The 24,474-nt window shown below is 35.9% G+C and overlaps 1 protein-coding gene across 1 annotated transcript in view; it reads right to left on the bottom strand.

Moving 5' to 3' along the window:
- SEMA3E (semaphorin 3E) overlaps positions 1–21,618 on the bottom strand; it is a 275,960-nt gene extending 254,342 nt beyond the window's left edge. The window contains exon 1 of the mRNA XM_043462903.1: positions 20,949–21,618. Coding sequence (XP_043318838.1) covers positions 20,949–21,060 — 112 coding nt within the window. The 5' untranslated portion in view covers positions 21,061–21,618. The remainder of the gene's footprint in view (positions 1–20,948) is intronic.
- Positions 21,619–24,474: the final 2,856 nt, after the last annotated feature.

Here is a 24,474-nt window from a genome sequence, read left to right as displayed (position 1 = left end):
GACTTCAATTATGCCACACTTCATATATCTCTATCATTGTTTTTAACACTTGGGGAGAGAGGTTTGTACATATATACCCACACCTTCCCACCTAAAGGCAGACTAAACTATAAAACAAGTCTGTCATAAGTGAACCAACCACACAACACTAGAGAAAATGGCAGAAGCATGGGGGGGTTTACCTTTGACATAATGAAGAGCTTGTTTTCAGCAAGCTTTCTAAACACTAAGCCTTGCTCAATATCAAGAGTTTGTTGTGGAATCTCTCTCTCCCAAGGGTTTTATTTATTAAATGGAATTTTTTCATCAGGAAAGGTTTTAAACAATCCTGCCTAAAGTTAGTAAAATGGATTAGCATGATTAAGAAAAAGAAAAAAAAAAAAGTCTACAATAAGTACCTGTGTTGTAGGTTAAATGTATGCCCTTGAAGAAACTAGGCCATGAACTAGAGAATCTGTTAAGGTCCTTTCCAAAGCTATGCTTTTATAATTTCTAGCATTAGGTTCATTTGGGGGTAAATAGCTGCTGTTAATTATGTGTGAGTCTATTTTCTTAAGCTTTTGGCAAATAGGAGTATGCATACTGCAAAAACATTTTGAACTATGGCAACGATTGTGACACACACTACAGAAATATTTGGATTATTACAAAGCTTGATGTAAGTAGCAAAGGCAATTATCATTCATGTTATAAAGTATTTTATATAAGAAAAAAATCTGTTTTTTCGTTCTTAATTTTTGTACAAGCACATTCTAGATCAAATAGAAATATCATATATCTCACATTAGACATAACCAGCTATAAGATGGAACATTTTGCCAGAATAGGAAAAGAAACTATATTTGAAATTTTATTTTATAAAGGTCAAATTTTTCACATTTCAATATCTTCTAATAGAAAGAATCTGGCAAAATGGCACCAGTCTATTTACTCAGTGGTTTTTCCTGTTCTTTTTTTTTCAAAAGTTCAGCTTTCTCCTAAAAAGCCACCATTTTCACATCATTTTTGCCTTTGCATCAGTCTGTAATCCCCTCCTCATTTTTCCTTTCTGAAGTCCTACCTGTGTTTTAAAGACCAGATGCGATCTGAGATCCCACCTCTGTCAGGAAACATTCTTCAAAAATTCCAACTGACACACTTTACACTCTTCATTTAAACATTAATTTGGTTAAAATTCCAAAATACATGCTAAGAATAATTATTTTAAATGGAAAATAGAAAGTGTAAGACTAAAGTGTATACTTTAGTCTAATTTAAAATATTTCTGTTATCAATTCCTTTCCATCATTAAAATATTTTTATGTTTTTTTATGTTTTATGTTCTTATACCTTCACTTTGCTGTAGTGTTTATATATATATAAGTCTCTGAGAATGACCAATTTCCATTTCACACTTGAGGGCCAATAAATGCTCTAAGGAGGTTAACTTTAAAGGAATGTCAAAATATTTTTCCATAATATTTCCAAAATATTTTTCCTCATCAAATATTTTTCCATAACTGTGCTACAGAGTATAAAGAGCTCCCATTTCCTTTATTATATTTATAATTTGGATACATTGGTAACTAAGTGACTATATGAAATAGGAAGCTGTAAATCACTGTTTGATGAGTTTTTTAAAAGGTTGCTTCAAGTACTAGATCTTATCAAACAAAGATACTGATCTGGAATTCATATATACTAAAGCAGCCCCTAAAAGGTATTCTTCCACAATAACAACAAAATAATATGACTTCAACCTAAAATGATTAAGTTTATGGATATCATATTTGTGAATAAATTTGGAGTTATCATATTTGTGAATAAGTTTGGAGTTACCATATTTGTGAATAAATTTGGATGAACAGGCTAGCTGTGGCTCTCCTAGGGTAGGGAAAGATTCTTTTGTGCCACTGAAGTATAGCTTTTCTCACATGTTTCTTGTGCAGAATGACTGCCAGAAAAGACAAGTTGACCACAACACAACACATTCATCCATGTATTTAATAAGTTCTTACTTTTGCTAGATATTGTGAAATGTGTTTGTGATATAGTGATGAATAAAATATTATCCTTATACCTAATGAGTTCACCATAGTAAATTAAATAGATAAATAGACAATTGGAATACAGTTAAAAAAAAAATTCTAAAGTGCATGGAGTGCTGTGGAGGTTAAAAAAGGCCTGGCAAAAGTATATCATGTCTAAATTCCTAAAAATGAGCAGAGATTAACAGTAAGCAGCACAAGAAGGGAGGATGGAGACAAAAGGAAAAGACATTCTAGGAAGCACAAACAATATACAAAGGTCCGGAGCAAGGAGAAGTTTGACAGGTGCCCAGAATGTCATGAAACCCAGTATTACTGGAGACTGGAACTCAAAAAAGACACAAAGCAAAAAAAAGGGGGAACGATAAACAAGGTTCAGATCACAAAAAGCCTAGTATACCATGCCAAGAGGAGTGTGTTTTCTCTAAAAAGCCATATCTATCCTTCCATTAAAGATTTATTATGGGGAGCTGAAATAAGTAAGATTTGCATTTTTAATGATCACTCTATGTGTAGTATGAAGAGTAGATTGGATTGACAATAAGATATGCGTCAAGAGGCTGCAGTAATAAGGCAGATGGACCATAAAGACATTAGTGGGACCAGACAAACGCAGTGTTCTTTGGACTTGACAACCACCTGACTCAACACTGTTCTTAGTCATTCTTTCTCTACATTCAGAATTACAAAAAAGTGTAAGTAGATTATAAACTAATAAAGAGATATAGGAAAAGAGTATTTGATAAAGTTAATCCTTTGACACTATGTTTGGTAAAAAAGTTTATAGGTTTTTTTAAAAAATTGATTTTAATGACACTAATTTTTTAAACATTAAGTCTTCCACATTTTTACAGAACTTACTGTTTGGTTTACACAGAGTTAATGAAAAAAATCATTCTGAAAAATCATATGCCTCATTTTTCAAATCACAAGATTTTCTACAAATACCCAGAGAGATTGGGAAATCTACAAAATGGCAACAAATTAAAGTTACAAAATCAAGTGATCATAGTTATGATGGTATTTTAATTCTGTCATTCTGTTGTGGTGACCATCACAGATTCTTTTTAAATAAAAAATTTTAAGACATTTAAAAATCTCTTATTTATTTCAGCAGTGAAGGAAGACTATATTTTATTTCTTCATATTAAAGAATTTCAAATGAACCTTTCATTTACTATATGAAATAGATTATGCTATAATACTTACGTAGAAAATTGGCAATGACATTTACTGGTCTACACAATCCTTGAAAGCCAAAAGCATACATTGTTACATTTTCTAATTTAAAAGTTGTCTTTTATCTATATTACCCTTCTTCCAAATACTGGTATTTTAGAATGAACCCATAAAATGTGTATTTTTAAATTTTTAAATACTTTTAAAGAATTTCTACAACGAATGCAAGTTTCATCATTCCTAACTAGCTAATAGTTTCCTAAAGACAAGAAAAGTGGGCACTGATATTAAGAAGGTTAAGTGAGAATACATAATAGCAGAAACAGCCTGAATTTAGGAATGTTTAACTACAGGTTTTGTCCAGGGCACCGCAGGCTGTTGTTACTCTGCTGCTGATTCACATTCTGCACAGCAGAGTATAGGAGGGGGTTTTCCTTATCTTTACCAAATAAGCTACAAGTGTGAAATAAAGGAAAGAGCTGGCTTAGAGTCTATGTGAAAAGCCCTCAGAAGAACCGACAATCATCTCAACATAAACCAACAGGCTGGCATATTTGCCTAATAAGCTACTGTCAACTCAGGTGGCGTTAATAAATAAAAGACACCAGTTAGCAGTGCCACTATTTTGTGAAGGCGGGCATCTCTCCAGTATTGATTGTGGTGCTCCATTTTAAGGGGGAAGTTAACAAAGAGGAGCCTGATCAGAACACTGATATCAATCAGGACAACCATGTAAGGAATATTCACCCACCAAAAAAGGGCATGAGAACTATTTTTAAACATTTGGAGGTCTGTTGTGACTTGTGATCTTATTAGAGGAAAGAACCAAAGTGAAACAGTAGAAGATACAGTTAAGGTAGTTTGGGATTAGGTATGTAAACACTTTCTCTTTATCAGAAGATTCAAAAATTGGTTTGGACCTCTTTCCCAGGCAGTGACTTTCCTTTCCATGAGAATGTACAAATTCAAAATGAAAAATGTGTCTGACCACCTGTCTAGATGCCATGAATAGGATTAAATCACTAAGATTCCTGCCTTCAGTAAGCTTCTCTGATTTGGGTAAAGCTCCACAAGCTTTCCTGAACTCCAGCCTTTTTCTAGTTATTGATTTTGGGGGGAAGGGATGTAGAATAAGATATATAAAATGCTAAGTGTGAAATACAGGTCTTAATTGTGTAAGTGTAGTTATTGGTTTTTCCACGTTCCAGCAGTGATTCCTCCCTCTCTCCCTCCCCTCCACTCATCCCCCCCTTTCCCTTCCCTCATTTTTTCTCTCCCCTTCCTCTTGCTCCACTCTTGCTTTCATGCGCTCTCTTTCCCTCTCTCTCTCTCTGACTTGTCATCAAATACTTGGCATTCACTATGTGTCAGGCACTGTACTACCCCCATTCAAATGTTCATTCATTTGATCCTTGTCAAAGACAATCAGTGAGGTAGGTACTATTTATCCTTTGCCTCTTTGAGTCAGAAAAAGTTTAAGTAACTTGTCCAAGATCACATGAATAAATTTGCTTCTGCCGCATTTGCTTTCTAAATGGTGTTTAAAAGTGGAAAAAATAACAATGTGCAAAATGAACCATTTTGAGCAGCCAGGTATAAAAGAGTCAAATCCAGATGAGGAAAACATGTTGGAAAAAACATCATTTACCAATTTTTTGAAAGTTCAGCAGAAAGAAAGATTAGGAAATTAAATGAAATAATAAAGTTAGGAATGGACGCACCCAAAATTATTTAGATGCCAAAGTAAGCCAGTCCCAGCTGTTATTCTTTCCTCTGGCTGCCATCCCCAGCAAGAGCAGCATGGGGGAGTGTGGGCAACCGGCTGCAGTAGCAGCTGGGCCTATTTGTTAAGAGGAGAAAAACCATCAGTGAAGACAAAAGGAAATTTCAGTGGCCGGGAGAGTGAGTGGAAACTCAGAGCCTGGCTAAGAGAGCCTCAGAAGTGAAGTGCAACCGAGCTGTCGGCAACCAAACTGCAGGACTGCACAAACCATTCACGGAGAGAGTATGCCCTATAGTCATGCTTTACTGGCAAGAGTTTATTCCATCACGAGCAAAATTTACTAAAGACAAATTTTGTATATGTTTTCTCATATTACCAGAATTCTGGATGTTAAAAAATTAAGCAATATCAAGGTCTGTTCTAAATAATGGGTATAAATTAGCAGACTAAAATGGGAAAATGGCATTTCCAATCTAAAAAAAAAAAAACGTGCTGTTACATAGTTCTCTAACGTAGAAATGTAAATGTGTAGTAAACATAATCACATATTCCAAAGCATAACTGCATGTAATAAAATCCTAGTATTCTATTTATTTAACATCCCCTGAGGCCAATATTATAGAAGGCATCTAAATGTGTTTCTGAGTGATCATTGCTTGATTTGCATGTAGACTTTCTTATCAGTATCAATTTTCTAATTTTATTTTTCATTTTTATTTTTGCTCAATTGTATTGACATCTTAGAGACTTCCATTTTTTTTCTCCAAATATGAAAAATTCTTCTACAATCCTAAAATATATCAGACTGCAGTTTGGGCATACACATTTTGGAGCAAGCAAAAAACATTTGGCAAAAAAATCTGTCAAAAGCAGTGCCCGGCACATAACTTTTGTCTTATTTCTGAGAATTTTAATGACAAAGATACAATTATAGTCTTTTAATTATAAGCACAATTGACATAACTGTAATATTTTTCTTCTTTCTATGGTCATTTAAATATTTTTGTAATGGAGTTTTGCTTTGTGGAATTACTAGGAAGTTAAAATATATTAATATGAAGTTTAAACATATCTTGTGTGCTGTATGCATGCATGCTTAGTTGCTTCACTCCTGTCTGACTCTTTGCGATCTTACGGACTGTAGCCTGCCAGGATCCTCTGTCCATGGAATACTCTATGCAAGAATACTGGAATGGGTTGCCGTGCACTTCTCCAGGAGATCTTCCGAACTCAGGGATCAAACCCGCATTTCCTGCATTGCAGGTGGATTCTTTACCACTGAGCCACCAGGGAAGCCCTTAAACATATTACCTTCCCATAACTGGAGCAATAAAGTAACAAAATTGGTATTTTTTGGGTGACTCATAATATTCATTCCAGTATTGCAAAATCCCATCTTTTATTTTTCTTCATTCTAGATGAACAAAAATAGAGTATTTTGTGTTCCTTTATTAATGGGAGGGTGCAATTTTATGGGCAATTGAACATGCCAACAACTAAAATTCTAACATTTGACTTTGAAATTTTTTTTTCCTTTTAAATTTTAAACATGGGGTAGTATGACTATTCTAAGAATTCACCATATGGTTAACTCAAGTTTATGCAGACCCTTAAAGAGCCAGCAAGCTCAATATTCTAGAACCCATTTTAAGCAATTATAAAGTGTCTGTTAGATATCTTCATCTGACCAGAAATATGTATAGCATCTATGCATTGTAATATTGTCAAACTTGAAATTTCCTTTTTATCTCCTTTCTTTTTCTTTCTTTTTGGTAAGGAAAAATTAGTCACGTCATTTTGATCAATAATGAAAGAGCTACTTCAACTTTTATTTTCCATTACTTTTCCCATTGTTTTCTTTACAAAACATTATTTTTCTACTCCTTATAGTAAAAAGCAGTGACAAATGTGTGTTTTCTCCTGAATTTATTTATGACATTTCTATTTATGTCCATTAATTTCTTCTTTTATGTTAGGTGTATTATATTTGATTAATTCATATGGTGCTAAAAAAACTCAAAGGTACAATATTTCAAAATATGTTGTCAATTTTTATAAGGTTTATACACAATAAGGTAATTTTTTTCCTTAGTCAAAATTTTCATTGGTTCTTTCCCAATTAATTTTGGTTGGAAAATATCTTACATAAGTTAACTATAATTATAAAACTGGTAACAATTGTTTATTCTTCTCACAGTATTATTACTGATAGCTATGCTTTTAAAATTTAATCAATTAACAACAAAAAAAAGGCAGCATAGAAAATTATTCATAAAATAACCTCTGCACAGGGATTAACTGATAAAAATGAAAAACATTCTTGCTTTTGATCATTTAGGGCATCCTTTAAAAATAAAACTGTAGGTAAGTTGCTATGTTTTTCAAAGTCCTGACTAGGCTTTTGGCTTTGTCACTTGATTTCATGCATTACTTGTTTCTCTTTTCATCATTCATCACTCTAGACATGAATGAAATTCTACATTGGACACTGGAAGATCACAATTGGGGCTAATGGGAAGAAAAGGTAACTGAAATGGGACATTGATCATGTAATGACCCAGATGAATTCAAACCACTCTCTGCCAAAGCTTTGTACTTTATTTCAATAAAATATGAATATTTTCTGAAAAATTTTAAAGCTGTTCTGGATTTCTCTTTATAACTTTTGTAACAGAAAGCCTGAAGCCAAACTAGAGCCTAACATTTTGAAGCAGGGACAGAAGAGAAGTATTCCTATCATTTTTCCTGACTTCTGAATGCTCCCTCAAGTTCCATCATATCACTTTCTGCCACCTTTTTTTTTTTTTCCTTAGGAATCTAGTTATATATTGCATCAGACAAAAGAATGAAGACAGATAATACTAATGTGAATAGCCATAATGAGGGGCTTCCCTGATAGTTCAGTTGGTAAAGAATCAGCCTGCAGAAATGAGACCCTGGTTCGACTCCTGTGTCAGGAAGATCCTCTGGAGACGGGAGAGGCTACCCACTCCAGTATCCTTGGGCTTCCCTTCTGTCTCAGCAGGTAAAGAATCTGCCTGCAATGCGGGAGATCTGGATTCGATTCCTGGGTTGGGAAGATCCCCTGGAGAAGGGAAAGACTACCCACTCCAGTATTCTGGCCTGGAGAATTCTTGCAACTGAATAGTCCATGAGGTTGCAAAGAGTTGAACATGACCAGGAAACTTTCACTTTCACTTTCAGACATTATGAAATATTTTTACATTAAGTGACATAGGTATGATAAATTTATTAAGTACCTTAAATTTGTTAGATTCTAAGGATTTAAACAATAAAATGCAATATACTTGCCTTCAAAACTTTCAAAAGCTACTCGTGAATGTGCATTAATCTCATATTAGTCATACAAAGAAAATAACAATTCCTTAAAGTCATATAGAAATGAGGCCAACTTAATTTAACATGAATAGAGAGCACTTGTGATGCTACCAGTAGTAAAACCATGAATACAATGGAACCCAGTTAGTTAGATACCTATATGTCTAGGAGGAGACAGCGCATTATATGTAGAGGGGTGGCCCTCGGAGCTTAGCAGGAATGGAGGCAAGATGGCCTCAGACACATCGTTTGCCCATTGTTTTTCAACCAGTCTCCTCCTGTTTACCTCCAAGACTGAGCTCTGGTTATTTCATCCCCCACTCCATGCTTCCATAGCACTTTGTTCTAACCTTTAGTATATAAAAAAAAAAAAAAAATCCTGCTTTATCACAACTTGTCTCTTTTTACAACTGGTCTTAAGCTTCTTGGAGAAAGGGTTTGGGTAGAGGCACTCTGTGTGTGTGTGTGTGTGTGTGTGTGTATTTCAATAAACTTTTAATATTAGATTAATTTTAGATTTACAGAAAAGTTGTGAAGCTAGTATAAAAGTTTCCATAAACTCACTGCCAGTTTCCTCTATTATTAACAGTTTACATTACTGTGGTACATTTGTCACAGTTAATGAGCTAACATTGATACATTATTGTTAGCTAAAACACATACTTCGTTCAGATTTCCTTAATTTTTACCTGATATTCTTGTACTGTTCCAGGCTACAATCCAGTATACTAAATTCCATTATAGAATTATGTTTTTTATTCTAAAATTCCTAGCATGATGCCCAGTATCTAAAACACTGAAGAAGCTCAACAAATAGTCATGTATCAAGTGAATGATTGAGTGAATAACTATTAAAAAGATATAGAAACTTCTGAATCCATTAAGGGAAAGACCAGGATGTGTAACAGGAGTGAAGTGCACCTAACTTCATTAGTCTGAGAAAACTTTCCATTGAGAGATAAAGAATACCTGGAATCTTACAAAATGCTTTTCTACAATCCACTAATATTAAATGTTTTCTTATCTAAACTCAATGATAGCACCATGTGTCACAGTTTATGCCATGAAAAATTATTAAAAACAGATTTAATTTTTATGTTAAATGATTATCAATAACTGTACATACTATATATATATCTTATCTAATAGAAAAACATAATAGGCAGAGAATATCATAATAGATATTTATGAATTTAAATATATTTTTGAAGATTAAGACTGTAATTTGGAAATTTAAATAAATGACACCTTAACCTTGTGTCACTAATGATGTATCTGTGTAATAGATCTGAAGGAGAGAGACTGAAAAAGTTAATATGAAAGCAAGGCTCCTCTGTAGCATCATCCCAAACACTTAGCCTAGTATTTCCCATGCTGAAGAGTGCATTAAGAATCCCCTACAGGGAATAGAGACTCAGACATAGAGAACAGACTTGTGGACACAGTGAGGGAAGGAGAGGGTGGGATGAAGAGAGAGAGGAGCATTGAAATATACATTACCCTGTGTAAAATAGGTAGCTAATGGGAAGTTGCTGTCTGTACAGGGAGCTCAGCCTTGTCCTCTGACTCTCTAGAGGGGTGGGATGGGGTGGGAGGTGGGAGGCAGATTCAAGAGGAAGGGGATATATGTATATCTATGACTGATTCATGTTGATATATGGCAGAAACCAAAACAGCATTGTAAAGCAACTGTCCTCTAAAAATAAAAATAAAAAAATAAAAGAATCCCCTGCAGGGCTTGTTAAAACACAGAATCCTGAGCCCCAGAATTACTGACTCAATAAACCTAATTCTCGAGTGTGAAGTCAAGCCGGCCTTAGGAAACACTGCTGTCAATAAAGCTAGTGGAGGGGATGGAATTCCAGCAGAGCTATTTAAAATTCTAAAAGATGATGCTATCAAAGGGCTGCACTCAATATGTCAGCAAATTTGGAAAACCCAGAAGTGGCCACAGGACTGGAAAAGGTCAGTCCTTATCCAAATTCCCAAGAAGAGCAGTACTAAAGAATGTTCAAACCCAGATAATTGCACTCATCTCCCATGCTAGTAACTGCTACTGCTAAGTCACTTCAGTCGTGTCCAACTCTGTGCGAGCCCATAGATGGCAGCTCACCAGGCAAGAATACTGGAGTGGGGTGCCATTGCCTTCTCCGCCATGCTAGTAAGGTTATACTCAAAATCCTCCAAGCCAGGCTTTAGCATTATGTGAACCAAGAACTTCCAGACATCCAAGCTGGGATTAAAAAGGCAGAGGAACCAGAGATCAAATTGCCAACATTCACTGGATCATAGAAAAAACAAGGGAATTCCAGAAAAACATCTACCTTTGTTTCACTGATTACGTTAAAGCCTTTGACTGTGTGGCTCATAACAGACTGCAGAAAATTCTTAAAGAGATGATAAAACCAGATCATCTTACTTATCTCCTGAGAAATCTGTATGTGGGACAAAAAGCAACAGTTAGAACCTTGTATGGAACAAATGACTGATTCAGGATTGAGAAAGGAGCATGATAAGGCTGTTCATTGTCATCCTTTTATTTAACTTACACGTAGAGCACATCATGAGAAATGCTGGGCTGGATGAGTTACAAGCTGGAATCAAGATTACCAGGAGAAATATGAACAATCTCAGAATGCAGATGATACCACTATAATGGGAGAAGGCAAAGAGGAACTAAAGAACATCTTGCTGAGGGTGAAGGAGGAGAGTGAAAAAGTTGACTTAAAACTCAGTATTAAAAAAAACAAAACTAAACTAAGATCATGGCATCTGGTCCCATCACATCATGGCAAATTGAAGGGGAAAAAAGTGGAAGCAGTGACAGATTTCCTTTTCTTGGGCTCTAAAATCACTGTGAATAGTGACTGGAGTCATGAAATTAGATGATTGCTTCTTGAAAGGAAAGCTATAACAAACCTAGACAGTGTGTTTAAAAGCAAAGACATCACTTTGCAAAAAAGGTCCTTATATTCAAGGCTGTGGTCTTTCCAGTCGTCACGTACATTTATGAGAGTTGGAATATAAAGAAGGCAGAGCGTGACAGAGTTGATGCTTTCAAATTGTGGTGCTGGAGAAGACTCTTGAGAGCCCCTAGGACAGAAAGTAATCTTAAAAGAAATCAATCCTAAATACTCATTGGAAAGAATGATGCTGAAACTGAAGCTCCAATACTTGGGCCACTTGATGTGAACAGTCAGCTCATTGGAAAAAAACCCTGATGCTGCGAAAGACTGAAGGCAGAAGAAGAGAGTAACAGAGGGTGAGATGGTTGGATGGCATCACCAATGCAATGGACAGGAACTTGGGCAAACTTCAGGAGATGGTGAGGGACAGGGAAGCCTGGCATGCTACAGTCCATGGGGTTGCAAAGAGTCAGACATGACTTGGTGACTGAACAACAGCAGCCTAATTCAGTAGCTCACAGGGGTTGCTAATGTTGCCAGTCCGGACACTTTGTACAGCACTGGATTAATCCCAGTGTCTGTCTCCTCTGAGCCCCTACTTTGGAGGAAGAGTGTAAGAAAAGCATCATAAGTAACATTATCTCCTCTGAGATGAAGCCCAACTAAGCCTCTCTCAGATTAATTATTCAGCAGTAGCTCTACCTCTTAAAGAAATAAACTTTTGTCGTTTTGACAATAACATGGAAGCCAAAAACAATCATAAAACTTTTTTGTTTGTTTTGTTTTTATTCAGTAGATGCTAAACCTCCAGTGTTTAGAAATGATCTGATTAAGTCACTTTATTCTGTCCACAAGGATCTCACCAAAAAGATACTCCTTTCCCTCAAGGATGTTAAAACATAGTTAAAGACACATAAGTCAGAAAATATAATAAGTCATTATTTCACAATATCCCACATCTCCATGATATATTTCTATTTTTTACAACAATCACATGAGATAGAAATTAGTTCCTGTGTACTTATGAGGAAATTAAGCCTCCAAAGAAGTCCAGTGATTTAGCATCAATAATATGACATCAAATAGGATAAGCTGTAGATTCAAATCTAGGATTTTTTAAAACTCGGAATCCATACATATTCTTTCCACTAGCACATGCTGTCTCCTAATAAAACGTTCAAAGTGTTTTGGAGAAATGAGACACACTGGGAGGTCTGGGAGGAGAAGTAAAGAGACCTACATTTCTAGAATTGAAAAGGATCTCTGAAATCACATGGTCCATGATAAATTTTTGACTCAGGGTTAGGAAAAAAGCAATCAGCAGGAGTGAATAGCTATATGCAACATGGTCAGCACATTTCCTCTTCAGCTTTATTTCCACAGTGCATCCTGAGCTTTGAATTTAAAGTTCTCCTCACTTTCCATCATTTCCTGGGAGGAAACTAGTTAGGAGGGAAAAGGTCACTGTCCCCAACTGACCCCTCACTTTTTTATTCCCATTTTCATTGCTGCTGTTCTTTTCTGGTTCTGGAGTTGGTTGAGCCACCTAAAGTCACCACTGAGACATAGCCTTAGGGATGCCACTCTTCTGCTCTAACCTGTAAATGAAACACCCTCTCTATTGTGGTTTCAATGAGTTAAAAATCATAACTCAGAGAAAATGAGCCAAAACTACTTGGAAATAGATAGTTTTACATAATTAATATTTTTACACTAAGCTGAACATTATCCACAGAGCGAATGGGCTGGCAGGCTCTGTTCTGCCCTGCTCAGGACCCTAATTCTCCCCTCCAAGTCCCCACGGTGTCATGGTGCTGGGAACATCAGCCACCCACTGGTTACACAAACAGGGTAAGTGGTCCAGGTCACTAGCAAGCTATTTACTGTTTCATTATTTCCCAAGCCATACATTTCAACACATTTTTAAAACCTAATGAGTAAAGTCATGTCTTCTATTCATTGAACTAGCCAATAGAATAAATACGCAGGTAAACTCAAACCAGTATATAGACATCATTCACTTAAAATGCTTTCATTTCACCTTTGGCTTAAAGTAGGGAAGAAATCATAATATCTATCTGGAAAAGAAAGGTGGGGAGACAAAGAGAGAAGGGGGTTGGTGACAACACTGCGGAGAAGTCAAAGAAACAAGTGATAGGAGAAGTAAAGGAAGTGGTTGTGGTGATTCAAGAATGACAAGAGCGTCAGGAAGTAGGTTTGGTTTTGTTTTAAAGAGGACCGATTACAGATTAGAGAATATGGCTGACCTGTTGGAAGGTGTCTGGAGGCCCCAGCAGCTCCACACAATGCAAAGCTGAGGTGAAGGAAGGCGGACAGGGAGAGAAAGTCCCAGCCTTTCTCCTCGTGCATGTTTTATCAAAGGAGCCATAAATGTTTGTTCTGGATTCCTTAGTTTCTTTGGTACTCTTCACCCCACCCAAGTAGCAGGTATTTCTTTTAAAAAAAAAAAAAGGCTGCTCTAAATCATTGTGCTTTATTCACATACCTGGTCAATGAACATTGACTGAACACCTACTAAGGGTGAGGGACTGTGTCGGCAGCATATACCTTACCTGATTGTCCAGGGGAGAGGTAGAATGCAAAGCTTTCTCTCACTTTCAAATCAAACAATGTATGTTGGGCTGATTGCTTACAGGCCACTGTTTGGTTTAACTCCTGACAGTGTGATCTCCTCTTAGTAATATCTGTTCCATCGTGTCTTACAAAGCCGAGTCTACAATTACCTTTGTTAGTAACTTCTCTTTATTTCATGGCTTTGGTCTCTGTCTCCAAAGTGCCATCACACAAAGTTCCAACTTTCCTTTAATTATCAATGAAATAATCTTATGGTAACTTACAAGCATAAGAGATACCAATATCCTATGTTCTTTCCAGTCATCTACTCCATTTAGGGCTGGACTTCATTTAAAAACAAAAACAAAAAACTTTGCTTTCAAGTTAAATAAAAACAAAACTGTTGATTAAAGATTTTCCCTTATTTTAAGAGGTTAAGTTAATAATTAACTCATGATTGCTTTTAGAATAAAAAAGGGAACAAGAGTAGGGTAATTCTCCCTGAACCTCTTCTGATTCATGAGTAATTTATGAAAAGCTTCCTAAAGCTAAAGTATTTACCACACTAATTTGCAGTATCTCAGGTAATTCTTTCAGGATGCTGCAAGTTAAATATTACCATATTTTAAAAATGAGAAAATTCATACCCAGAAAGATAAGTAACTTTCTCAAGTCATGCAGCCATAAGCAACATCCAAAAGCTAGAGATTTTAGGCTATTGACAGTAGAATGCGAGAGGGTTTTGTAATTCTTGGGCCTAAGCTACTTTTCTGTGTGTGCTGTGCCAAGGCTCTGAGCTAAGTCCTTGACCAGAAAGCAGTGATGATTAAAGATAGAAGTAGAAATATGTTTTTAAGCCCTAGAAATCAGGCAAGTCATGAATTTCTCTTTTCCTTTTCCATACTAGTTGTAGAGTAGTTACCAGGGCAATGGGGCCTTATGATGGGAATATTCTGAACTAAGCATTGGACCCAAGCCACCAATTGCTTTGACCACCCACCAGGGTTATAGGAAATCAACTTATCAATTCCACAAACATTCCTGTTTCTGAAATCATCACATTCTCTGACAGAAAATGTTCTCCACTATCAGAAACTATAACACTTGGTTCAAATGAGGTACTAACATATCTTTCTCATTCATAGTCCAGAAAATCCAGCTGATAAAATATTCAGTCTTGTCATTATCATCCTTAACATGAGTACAAAGAATAATGCTTGCTTAAGCCCAAGAAATAACTAATGACATTGATAGTTTCTCTTATGCTCCAAATGTTATGTAAAACCATACTTGGAAAAAATTCTTCATTAAAATAATCATCATCCTTTGTATAACTTATATAGTATTCCAAAGTATCAGATGTGCTAAAAACTACTAACAGCAATTGATCCTGTCTATTGAAACCAAGAAAATAATCGAAATCTTTACACCTTTAGGAAAATGTAAGTGGTATAATTTGTTTTGTTTTCTTTTAAATTCTCTGAGACTGAACTTACCGGACCATTTTAACACTGCAGTGGCTATGTATGAAGGGGCATGCATGCATGCAAAGTGCCATTTCTGGATTCCTGCAGACTAAATTCCTCTACTAAACCACAGAAAAGTTTTACACACAAAGATAAAGTAAATCTTTTGTGTAAATCTTTGTATCTCCCCCACTAAGAACTGCCCAGGATGATTCCAACTGATATCTTTGATGAAAGAAAACTACTCAGCAGATTGTTAACAATAATTTTTTACCAGCAATGACCAATTTGATGTTTGGTTTCTTATTATGTGGTCATAGAACTGGGGTCACCAAGTCATATTATCCCAGACAGGAAGAGAGGCCATCTCTATGAAATACCCTCAAAAATGACAAATCTGACATGGACAATAAAACAACACATAAATTTTTGAAAGAATATTCCATTGTGACAACATGATTACTGCACGTATTTCTTAGTCAAGAACAACAATTGGTTATTATGCATAGAACACAGTCTTCACAAAATTTTTGAGACATGATTTTATATGACTAAATCATTTGTTGGTCCAAAATTGGCCTCGTTTATTTACAACTTTGCCTAATTCTGACCTCCCCTCTCCCTGTTTTACATTAAAGATAACTGCTTTCTCACTGTCATATTCAACATATACATATGAACTGAATAATTCATAGAACCATTCTGAAGCTTTTGATTATCCAGGTGCATTTCTGTGATACACGAGCAATATTTGTAAGTAACAGATGAAGTTACAAAGAATAGTGTTATTTAGAATCCTTACATAGACTTCTATGAAAAGTACATTCTGTGTAAACAAAACTCAACAAAACTTATTGTAATCCTTTCATCTTACCCACTGTCTTTTTTTTTTTTTTCAAATGTAAACTGTTTCTTAATAAACTTATGAATTAATTCTCACTAGCTCTCCCTCATGGAGATCTGGACAGTAAGGTTTGTATTCACCCCTGGGTCCTTCCTAACTACTTTCTTTATGAATCATACTTTATAACCACTTTTATTTATTAACCACACAGGGATGTGTAACTAATGCCATTATTGATAATACCTAGTTACTGACTGAGAATGAGCCGGATCAGGAAAAACTGGCTCAGTCACTGCCTTTTTTTAATTGGCCCTGGATATAAAATAAATACTACAACCTCCAGGATGATCATTCAAAACTTATTTATTTTTGTACTCTCCTAGAATTTTATCCATTTTTTTTGTATAAATGGAAAAACAATTCTAAAATGTGTGGTATAAGGTGAGTATGCATAATAAATACATATATGCAGACTTCTATTCTAATCTTGGCATATACACAGATGATACAATTATCTTATAAATTACTATAAGTAGAGGTCAAAGGTATGAAATGGGATTTGGAGTGAATGCATCCAGGATAGATTACAAATTTTATGCAAATCACGACCAAATTTTGCTGTCATCTATTCTAGCATTACAGATGCTGGGACTTATTGATATCCAAACTTAAGGCATTTCCAAAAGTTTTTTGTCTTTGGGATATGTTTCCTTCTAACCTTCTCATTTTCTATCAGTCTTCAGGAAACATCAATAAGATAATTTTTAGGTTATAAAGTGTGTTTTTATAGCATTATTGATCTGTTTTGATCTTCTCAAAAACCCAGTGAAAAATATCAGTACTATCACTATTTTCAAATTAAGGAAACTGAGGCACAGATAACGACCATTAGTATAAGTGGAAGATTATAGCTGGAGTAGAGACCTCTCACTTCAAATCTGAGCTCTCTGTACTATGAAAAATCTGCATTTAATTGCTTATAATATTAAAATACAGATAGACTAGTTAATACTCACTATCCCATATTTATATGTATAGATACATATTCAATGCTCAAATCTACATTTATAATATCAACATATTTTAGCAATGATCCTCTGTCATATTTGGGCTTCCTTGGTGATTCAGATGAAAAAGAATCCATCTGCAGTGCAGGAGACCTGGGCTCACTTCCTGGGTTAGGACGATCCCTTGGAGGAGGGCAGAGCAACCCACTCCGGTATTCTTGCCTGGAGAATCCCATGGACAGAGGAGCCTGGTGGGCTGCAGTCCATGGGGTCGCAGAGTCGGACAAGACTGAGTGACATTCACTTTTTAATTTCTGCCATATTTATGTCTTTATTGAGCTATCTTTTCATCAAATATCCTGGGATAACACCCTATGCTTATCAGCAGCCATTCTGCTTGGCTTCTGCAATTGTGAAGTCTCTTCTGGGGTCTTTGAACACCTACCCCATCTGGAACCTCCCTTGATTGCATTTCTGGGATTTTCCACATGCACTGGGATTTCTTCTTCTTTGCCATGGGCTTTCCTGATTTGTTTTTTTCTTCTTTGAGCTCCATTATCAGGAAAGCTATATTTTTGCCTTCCCTGTAACCTCATTAATGCAGGATGGTGAAAAATAAGGAGAGACCAGACATCACAGAGGGAAGTGGCTGAATCTACCAGGACACTTCTCCCTTTATTCTCTTGCCTTCATTCTCATTCCTCTCTGTCATGAGGCTTATAGCTACTTTTCAAAGAAATCCTTGGGTAAAATATTATAAATTTGTACTAATTATATCAAAATTACCCTCTTTAGGGTATTGGCTATAAAACTGGTGATAAATTCTTAACTGTTGAGAAACTTTCAAATTCTTGTCTGACATAGTTAATCTCAACCCATATCTTGACTGAACATTCTGACAGGGCAGGACAGAATCTTGCCATTTTTGGCAAGACATGAATCAAAGATACAAAGATACAACATCTTTGTATGTTTTGGTTAACCCAATTTATCTTGAACCTGTAAAATGCATTCAAAGATATATGTATTGCCTCAATAAAAGCAAATATTTCATTTCTTTATTTACAAGGCTTGCCTTAAGTTAGCATTTTTGCTTAATATCAGAGTGGAGTAGATATTCAGCAGAAGAGGGAAGAATTCAGTATTATTTCACTGTGGGTGGAGAGCAGTGAGGAATAAGCTGGAAGATGCTCCATGTTTGATCCCAATGTTCTACTTTTTCTCCCTCCCTCTCTGCCTTTCCTCCCTTTTGATCCTAATGGTCTTCTCCTCTCAAGCTCTGTTGAAGAATATGCCACTTGCAGGGTTAGAGAAGAATGAAGGAGAGAGGAAAAAGGGTAATTCCTGGATACTTTTTTTCTGAACATATTTTTATACAATTTAATTCAAGCTTTATATTAATATATGACACTGAGACTTTCCCCTCCTGTTTGGGAAGAAACACGAGGCTTGTGGTCTCCAGCACCATCTTGATAATAGAAGATATACAAAAGATGCTTGTCCTTTTCCCACATGGCATAGACCATTGCTATGAAATGAATCCCTGGATGAATCTAGCAGACCACCTCCAGGAAGCCTTCCTGGATTTCTCCACAGGGGGTCAGGCAGCAGGGCAAAGGTGCTAGATTACTTGTGTCTCATGTATCTTATTTTTAATGACCATACATTCATTTACAATATTAATCATTGAATTTACTGATTAGTAAAATTTTACCTATTTGGATGTCATTTATGATAGCAAAAGAGTATACTCAAAAATATTCTGTCCCCAGTTTTTGGACACTGCTAAAATGTCTATTGATTCTGAAGTGCAGAGAGGTAAATGTGTTGTTTCTACTGTATTAATGGGACAGAATGTCCCTGCTCTGACAGTTCTGTGCTTCCCTTTCACTGAAACACCTGCAGTGCAGGAGGTATTTGCTGCTTCAGGCTGCATCTCTGGTGTGATCTCTTAACTGACTTTGGCAATTAAACTGCACAGGTGGGAACATCCTATTTTCAGGTAACTCTATACTATCTTTATATAAGAGCACAACATTGCACATTTTCAGCTAGTGCCATTAAATCAAAAGGTTAAGAAAAGTCAAGAGGACACCTTATGGGACTTTTCAGTCTAGTATTCATAGATACAAGCAGTGGTCCTCCCACATCACTTAACACAACTCGTAAAATCAGTTACAGTTACTCCTCTGATCAAGAGAGATGTGTTGAAGATGAGGCTGAGGACAACATTATGCACTAGAGTTCTGGTATGCTCTAAATTAGAAGTTCCCCAAGGAAAAATATTAAAATGAGATATCTCTGGAAACACTGATATTAAGCTATCAAAAAACAAGCATCCGAGTAATGAAGTATAGAAGGTTGATACCATGCATAGCAGAATGGTAACTTGACAAATTTGGCAGCTTATCCACTTGTCTACAATAGAAAAAGAATCCATTATTATGTTTTCTTTCTCTGACATCCTTATGAGTCCATATTCCATCACATCAAATTTTAACATTTAAGTATATTGCTCTTAACTTCTTAGGAATATGTATGTTGGTACGTATCATAATACATCTTTCCAAATCAAATAAATTGTACTAATTCTAGGCACTATATTTTAAATACTTTACAAATTCAGGGTCAATGTGTTTCTTAAATTTATGCTACATAGTTGGGAGTATTATCAGAAACCTGTTTAAACTAAGAAAATATCCATAGATTTTTAGCTGTTCTAAAATGAGACATTTCTATAATCAAATCAACTGATAATTGTCCAATTAAAAAAAGTGTCATTAAAATTGAGGCCTCCCTTTTGGTTTCTCCTGGTAAAGATTACACTCATATTTTAAAAATACAGAATATTTTCTACAGTGGGAGACAATTAAAAAGCTTACACAATTGAAAAATGTTTCTTATGTAATTTTCACTATTCCATCTATTATCTGTCTCAATGATTAATGATAATAAATACTTCTTTCCCGAAAATTTATTTCAAAAAACTTTTAAGTCAGTAAAGTCACTTTCATAGAGTATGGGTTTTGTTTGTTTCTTGTTTGTTTATAGGAAGGGTCATCAAACCTATTTATGACTGGCTTTTATGGACCTTGATGCAAAAGCTATCATTTGATCATTTATTTATGACTAAATGCTGCTTTACAAAACATAGTAGCAGAATAAAACAAGCATTTCAATTGAAGATAGATCTTCAATTAAGCAATACAAATTTACAGAAAAGAAAAGAATAGATGCTAGTGTACAGTATCTAACACTTTAAATCAATATAAACCAGTTTACAGGGACTGTTAACAAACTGATTTTTTTCTTGCCACATATAAAAAATTTCTAATAATCAATTTAATTAGAAAGCTAGTTTACACCAGTTGTGGGTCATTTTAATCACAAATGATGACTTTGTTATAATGGGCAAGGAATCATTTTATTCTCAAGAATCTTTTTTCCTCTTCTCATCCCCATTATGGACAACAGAAAACAAAAAATCAATTACACCTCTATTTCTACAGCCCTTCCCTAACATCCTTGCTTCCCTTTATGCATGAATCGATATTTAAATACCCACTGCTAACTTGGTGGATTCAGCCCCTCCAAGCTCTTTACAACCTGCTTCCTTCTCTCTCCTGTTGTGTCAGCTAGTGAGTGAACTTACTAACAAAACCTAATATTTACAAGACAAAAATAACGTCTCTAAAGTTAGCCTGTGATTTTACACTATTTTCAGCTGTGGTTAGCTGTGACCTATTCATTAAAGGTACTTAGAATCTTCAGTCAGTTTTGCAGTAATTTTTCTCAGGTGCATGTTAAGAGTCTGGAGACCAAAGATCAATGTTAAATGATTTTAATTTTTTTCTCATTTTTTCCTAAACAAAAGGTCACCTACCTTTATGTGCCAGGCGCAGGCGGGGGTGCGGGGTGTCGGCTGTGTGACCTGCCCGCAGCTCCAGCAAGTAGCCCCATAGGAGCCAGGTGACGAGGTGCCCAGCCGATGCCATGCTGCCTGCCGCTGCGGTCCTCACTCTCTGGCGGGGTGAGTTTTACTTAGGACTCCCCTCCAGGGGCAGCGTACGAGACAGGCTTTGTCACAAACCGAACGCGTTGTCATCAGAAAGCACAGTTCCAAAGTGCCATTTGTCAGGCTGTGTTTGGATATGTAAAACCTGCCTTTCCCCAAGACAGTTGTTTATAAGCCGGGAGCAAGAGGACATTCCAAGGAGTGAATCTTCCCTGCCATGTCCTGCCTGCAGCTCTTCTCAGTCACTAAGCGGGGAGACCCAGGAAGAAACTGTATTATCTGAGTCACTTATGCAAGCGATTCATTCAGAAAAAACAACAACAACAAGCCCAGCACACGCACTGCCTTCACCCCCGAGGAGCTCCTCTTCTCTTCTGGCTCCTTGAAGCCTCAGAAGTCAGCTTCTTGCACCGACTTGCCAAACAGCTAGATTTAATTCACCTTTCACCTTGCTAATTAAAAACAAGAAGTGCCATTCCCTCCAGGAGTTGCAGGATCCACCCAGCAGGGATGCCGCTGTCGGCGAGCTGTGTTTACGGGGAAAGTTCAGGCGGGGTTGAGCAGCATACTTGCTGTTTCTAGGAAGTGTTTCTGGTCCACGTGCCCTCGTCCCACCCGCCCTCCCAGGATTATTGGCCCCGCGTCACTCAGCGACAGGAGAGAAGTTCACATTTTGATGGGAAAGGGGAATCAGGAGAGAGAATGATATACAATAGGCTGCTTACTTAAAAATCAGTATAACCTAAGAGGATGGAAGGTCAGGAAGGGCTTTTAAATTCTCCCTCATCAGGATTAACCCTTGAGTAAATACAGATTCATTTTAAACAATCTGTCACCATTCAGTACCCAAACTGATTTTTTTTTCTGTTTCCACTGAAATTGCATTTTCCCCCCACATTTTTTGCCTTTTTATATTGATTGCATCTTAGAAATGTCATTTTCAACTGCTATAAGGAAAGCATTTCAAGAACCTGAAAAAATGTGTCTGTGATTGTTTTGTTATGTTAAAACTAACCAAGTGTCTTGTGCCGTTCTTCAAATGTGCAAATTCTTCAAATCAGAAGCAAATTCTTTTTTATAAGCATGTCATAAATTTCATCTCAAATTTTGGAATAATTAAGGTGATTATTAATTATTTTTGAGGTGATTTTGAGGTGATTCTTCTCCTATATAAGATAACTATGGTAAGTGAGATTCTCTACAGGACAGATCCCAGTAGATACTAGAAAAGTTGGGATGTAAAATACCTTGGGGTTCAACTGCTATGCACTTTTAGAATTTATTTTCCAAGACACTATGTTTGTGTAAATAAGCTTAACACAACAGGTCAACTTTACAATCTACTTTCAATCAATCTCAATAACTAAACCAAACACTCCATAGCTGTTGGCATGGAAATGAATGGTATTATTTTAAGATACCAATAAACTTGAATGGATATTAGACTTGATAGCTTAAAGTTAATGATCAACAAATGATTTCAACTCTTTTTCTTATTCTGCATTTTAAAAGGTAATGATTAAGAACACTTCTTGAGAATTATGGTTTTAAAATAATGCATTTATAACAAAAAGATAGCAGTTATTTTGCATTACATATAAACAAATGTAGAACCAAGCATTCTTTATCCATTTTCCTAAGCATGATATGTTCTACTACAAGCAAAGTATATTCAGCAAAATATAAATGTCACTGGATATTATAAATAATTAGATTTCCAAGGTCTACAAAAGATAACAAACTCTAAACATTATTTAACAGTAAAATAACATGAAGTATTTAGATACTTTTAAGCTGGGGTGGTCTTTGTAGGCACTTGCATATTTTAAGAGCCAGTCTAATGAGCTATAGACCTAAAGGTTGTTCTAAGTGTGCTATAACATACCTTTGGAATCCTCTTTTACTTTCTTCCAGAATTGAAATAACTAGAAATTAAATAGCAGCTTTTAGATGTGTTATCTAACAGTAGGATTCCAGAAAAAGTAAATATAATGGATATAACTTTTATTACAAATGCATGCCTACACTCATGCAAATGAAATTCCATTTAAGCTTGTAGAGAGCCTGTCCTAACCCTATTATGAAACTACAGCAATGTAACATTTCACAACCATTTCATTCGGATACAGAATTCATACCATTAACTACTGATGCAGGGGTAAATGTTATGGATGCTAGTTACATACATACCACTACAACCCAGATTCATCTTCAGTGTTTATATGTTCTCCTTTAGATAAGGTTAGAGCATTTTGAAGTCTGCGCCAGATTCATGAACTCCTTTGGGTGCCTCAAAAATGTGCTTTGGTTTATCAATGTCATTGCTTACTCCCTTTAACTTCTCTCTATGTCCTTTTATCCTTTTTTCTAGTCTATACAGAGCATACGGATGATGTCCCCCCAAAATGACTATTAAAAATACTAACCACAGCCTCGGCTACCCCTGTGTGGCTCTAGCCACAAGCAAAGGAATGAAGAGTCATTAGGACCAAATCAGTCATTCACATCATAAAATAAAAGAATTCTCAGGAGCAGGGTCATCATACAATTTATCATCCAAACCAAACATTTTTTTAAAAAGTAAAAGAGTTTTCTATTAATCATCACAGAGGAAGAATGTTATACACAAATTAGGATGTCAAAGCCACCTTCTTTGGGAGAGATTTCTAGGCATCCTTAGAAAACATGTAAATAGGAATAATAATAATAAAGCTGACGGCACCAACAGTGAATGAAGAGCTTAAGTAAATGGAAAGGCTTTTGGAACTAGCAGTAATATCTGTCGATATTATTATATTTGATCTGAGAGGAGTGAGACTGCCAGTTTGAACAATCTCAGACAAAAATAAAAACCAAGTAAGAAGGAAAATGGTAGTCCTGAAGGTATTCCCTACCAGGTCAAATGTTTCTGTCCCAACCCTTTGTTGCCAACTGTTGCAACAAGGCAGTGAGAAAAAAGGCCAGAACTGAGAACTTATCAGCAGTCCGGGCTCCCCTGTCCCTGGTTCCCCAATTTTAACAGCAGAAGAGCAACTGGCCTCTGAAACAATTCTCCCAGCACGTGGTCCAAGACAGTCTGCTGCTGAAGCACATAGGGTATCGGCTAAGAGCAGATTCTAATGCCCCACCTTGTACTCCCAGTTTACTTAAAGTTTTACATATTAATATTTCAGTTGCACGGTGGTTCTTTTAGGTCAGTGTTATTAAAATATTAGATATCTGTTTGCTGCTTTCTACCACTTTTATCATAAGAATATAGTATCTGCAATTGAAGTTTAAATTTATATAAAATGAAGCCAAACTACAGTGTGCACTTACATTTTTCAAAAACATGTTGAAAACAAGCAAAAATTGTAAAAAGCTTCTCTGCATCACTTAAAATTATTTCACATAT

The sequence above is a fragment of the Cervus canadensis genome, chromosome 3 (assembly GCF_019320065.1).
Source record: "Cervus canadensis isolate Bull #8, Minnesota chromosome 3, ASM1932006v1, whole genome shotgun sequence".
Classification (NCBI taxonomy): Eukaryota; Metazoa; Chordata; class Mammalia; order Artiodactyla; family Cervidae; genus Cervus; species Cervus canadensis.
Note: the sequence above shows the minus strand (reverse complement) of the source record. Positions and strands in the feature narration are given on the sequence as shown.